This window comes from Chinchilla lanigera, unplaced genomic scaffold (genome assembly GCF_000276665.1).
Source record: "Chinchilla lanigera isolate Chin_1 unplaced genomic scaffold, ChiLan1.0 scaffold00002, whole genome shotgun sequence".
Classification (NCBI taxonomy): Eukaryota; Metazoa; Chordata; class Mammalia; order Rodentia; family Chinchillidae; genus Chinchilla; species Chinchilla lanigera.
The window spans coordinates 53,168,118-53,171,552 of record NW_004955403.1 but is presented as its reverse complement, the minus strand read 5'-3'; the positions used below and the strand labels follow the sequence as shown (position 1 = coordinate 53,171,552).

General features: G+C 47.8%; 1 protein-coding gene across 1 annotated transcript; it reads left to right on the top strand.

The window, feature by feature from the left end:
• The first annotated feature begins 1,375 nt into the window (after positions 1 to 1,375).
• Defb136 (defensin, beta 136) lies at positions 1,376 to 2,820 on the top strand. The gene is made up of 2 exons (XM_013514930.1): positions 1,376 to 1,712; positions 2,136 to 2,820. Exons 1-2 carry the CDS (start codon positions 1,376 to 1,378, stop codon positions 2,306 to 2,308), a joined length of 510 nt encoding a protein of 169 aa, XP_013370384.1. The 3' UTR covers positions 2,309 to 2,820.
• The last annotated feature ends 615 nt before the right edge of the window (positions 2,821 to 3,435 follow it).

Genomic DNA, 3,435 nt, shown 5'->3' with positions numbered 1-3,435 from the left:
GGGTATTTTCCCAGAAGATCTCAAAACATCATATCACAGTGTGTTCATAACAGCACAATTTGTAATTGCTAAATTGTGGAAGCACCTCAAATGTCCATCCACTGAGGATTGGATAAAAAAATTGTGGTACTTTTATATAATGGAATATTACTCAGCTATAAAGAAAGATAAACTTGAGGCTTTTATAGGTAAGTGGTCCAACTAGAGACCATACTCATAAGTGAAATAAATCAGACCTGCATGTGCAAGCACTGCATTGTCTCACTATTGTAAAACCTAAAAGAGTTAATAAAAACTTGGAGGTATGATAGACATTATGAAACAAAAGGAAAATGCTCAAGGGTAAAGGGCAACTGGGATGTGGGAAAAGAGAAAGGAAAGAAGGAGAAATTTTGCATGTATGTATGTATATACAGGATAGCTGACATAGTTGAACTACTGTATTCTATTTCTTACTGAAGCAGTTAATGATTCCTTCATTGATCAATATTGCATCTCTATTTGTTTTCCTGAGAAACCACTTTGAAGATATCAATATGTAATACAACAAGCATTGTTAATTTCCTACTGCTTTGTTTATAACCCTGCATTGTTTGCATTGTTCTTTTGCTATTTTGTAAATGATTGTCTGTTTGTTAATGTTTTCTTTCTTTTATTTTTAAAATAAAATAAAAAAAAAATAAAAAGAGGAACCTAGCTAGGTTAGTTCCAGACAACGCTCTACTGCCGCATTAGGGACTCAGATTCCTACGCCATTGGCCCACATGGGTACAAACCTGCCTCAAGAGCACAAAATAATCACAGTGAGTGTCTTCTGCACTGCTGGTCACTGCACTGCCCCAAGGGAACAGGCTTAATGACCCTTCCCAAGAGCTGTGCCTGCAGCTGGAGGAAATATTATCCAGTTCTTCTCCTACCCCGGGCATCCAACCTTGACCACAACATTGAATTCACTCTCCTTTTGAGAGGCCTGCAAGACTTCCAACCCATCCACCCCAAAATGACCATCTCTCCCAGGCCCCTGAAAGCCTGGAACATCTCACACCAGCCATATGGAAAACGAAGCTTGTCTGAGTACTTCTCTGGGGACGTTTCTGCAGGATTTCCCTCAATCCAAGTGAATAAATGGGACACAGGAAGAGGAAGCTTCCTTTCCCCGCTGGCTGAGCACCTGCCTCTGTGGTCAGGCCCAGCTGATCAAGACCCTTGCTTGCTGGAACCCCACAAGAAGTTGGTGGCTGTATCCTGTCCAATCTTGGACTAAGCCTGCTTTATAACAGCGTCTCCCTGGGGTCCTGGGCTCTCAGCTGCAGGCCAGGGCGAAGGGCAAACAAGCTGGACATTGTCCCTGCATTGTCAAGAAGTATGAGGGCACATGTTCAGGCCCGGGCAGGAGGAGCCTGGTCTCTGGTCCTGCTGTGCCGCTGGGAAACGCTGCCCGTCCACAGCTGACCTTCGTATCACGTGCTTGGTGGGAAAGGATGCAGCGCAGAAAGGCGCAGGAGCTCTTCTTCCTGCAGAAGACGTGCTCTCCCCATGGGTCCCTGCAGGAAGAGGCGGCCTGGGTTCAGCCCCACCCACCCCAGCCTGCCCCTATAAAGGAGTCTACCGGACAGCGGACCGCGCAGGAAGTTCCAGCCCTGCGCTGCCCACAGCCATGAGCCTGTATCTTCCTGGTTTACTCGTCTTTCTGGTGATCTCCTTCCCTTCAGGTGAGCGGGGAGCGGGTGGGGAGGGACTGAAAGGGGCGGGAGTCTCCCAAGGCCCAGGTTGGGTAGGAGAGGCTCAGCAGCGTTCGCAACAATAGGGGAGGAGCCAAGAGGTTAGGGACTCACGCGGGTGGGTGGTCTTCAGCCCCTCCCCGGCTCATCTTCCGCTTCTCCCTAAAAACGGATGGATCTCGTGGGAGAGGGGAGGCAGCTTCCCTGTTCAGCCCTCGAAATTCCTATCTCACCCACAAATCAGCTGGACAGCCCGAGACTCCGCCTCTTCGCTGAAATGGGGTAGGGAGGGTGAGGGCTAGGGTCCAGACAGCTCACCACAAAACAAGCCCTCCACCAGCAAAAGGAGACAGGCGGGCACTGTGCCCAGCCTCCCGAAGACTGGTTTTTCTTCTCCCTTCTCTTCCCCCTCAGGGCACGGTTTGTTTGGAAACAGAGGCATAGAAGTCCGAACCTGCACAGCACGTGAAGGCCTGTGTTTTTTCGGCTGTAAACCAGGATGGACATTTGTTGCGTTCTGTCACAACATAATGGCGTGCTGTAAAAAGAATACAGTATTTTTACCTCCCCAGAGCAGCGAAATATGACCTGCACCAATTAAAAGAATAGGCAAATGACCAAAAGGATTCAACTCTGAGTCTGTGGAGCAGGCGCAGACTGGGGCTCGAGGTGGGCACTGGCAGATTTCCCCAAGTATTTCGTAAAGGAGGCACTGTAGCAGGAACTCACCTCTTGTTCTTTTTTCTGCCGCTTCGTCTCCAAACACTAAAGCAACTGATTAATACAACTCGCAAATTCAGCTGGATGCTAGGAGTCCACAGGCCCGAGGGTGACTCGTTCCGAGCAGAAAAGCAATAGCTTGCCCTTCTAAGTGAAGTCGGCTCACTTCATCCTCACAGCTCTGACTTCTCCCTTTTTCTCCTTTTTTTTTTTACATTCGCAATTTTATGATTTCGTGTGTGTGTTTCTTATATTAGTCCACGTTCGCAGTCCATAATAATCACGTTTATTGTGAAGAGTTTGCACGGGTACATACATCTGAATTCTATTGTTTTCCTTCCCTCCCACCCCTCCCTGCTCCCTCCAAGCCTTAATCCCCTTCCCATTTGAAAAAGCTGTTTCCTTTTTATCCTTTGTTTTTTTAAGTCCATTTTTTTCTTTCCTTCCCTCTCCTTTCTAACTCCTGTTCCCCTCCCTTTTGAGAAAGATCTCCCTCCTTCCTATTAGCTGTCCTGTGTTTTCCTTTTTATTTATATTTTGGGTTTCTCATAGGGAAGAATCTTTTCCAAGGCGGCGGGGGGGGGGGGGTCCATGAGGAAACTGCTGGCGGGATGAAAATAGAAAACGCACCTTGCACTGCTCTTAGGCTTTCCGGTGGCCCAGCGTCTCCACCAGTCGCACATCTTCACAATGCACCATCAGCCGCAAATAACCATCCATTTCCAGTCGTGGTTCTCTCAGCTGGCATTGAAAGGGTCCAGCTCATAGCCAGAAGTAGTGGCGCACGCTTGGAATCCCAGCACTCAAGACGCTGAGTCAGGAGGATCACTGTGAGTTCGAGGCCAGCCTCAGCTACAAAGTGAGTTCAAAGCCAAGCTGAACTGCATAGCGAGACCCTGTGTCAGAAAAGAGAGAAAGGAAGAAAGGAAGGAAGAGAAAGAAAAAAAGAAAGAAAGAAAGAAAGAAAGAAAGAAAGAAAGAAGGAAGGAAGGAA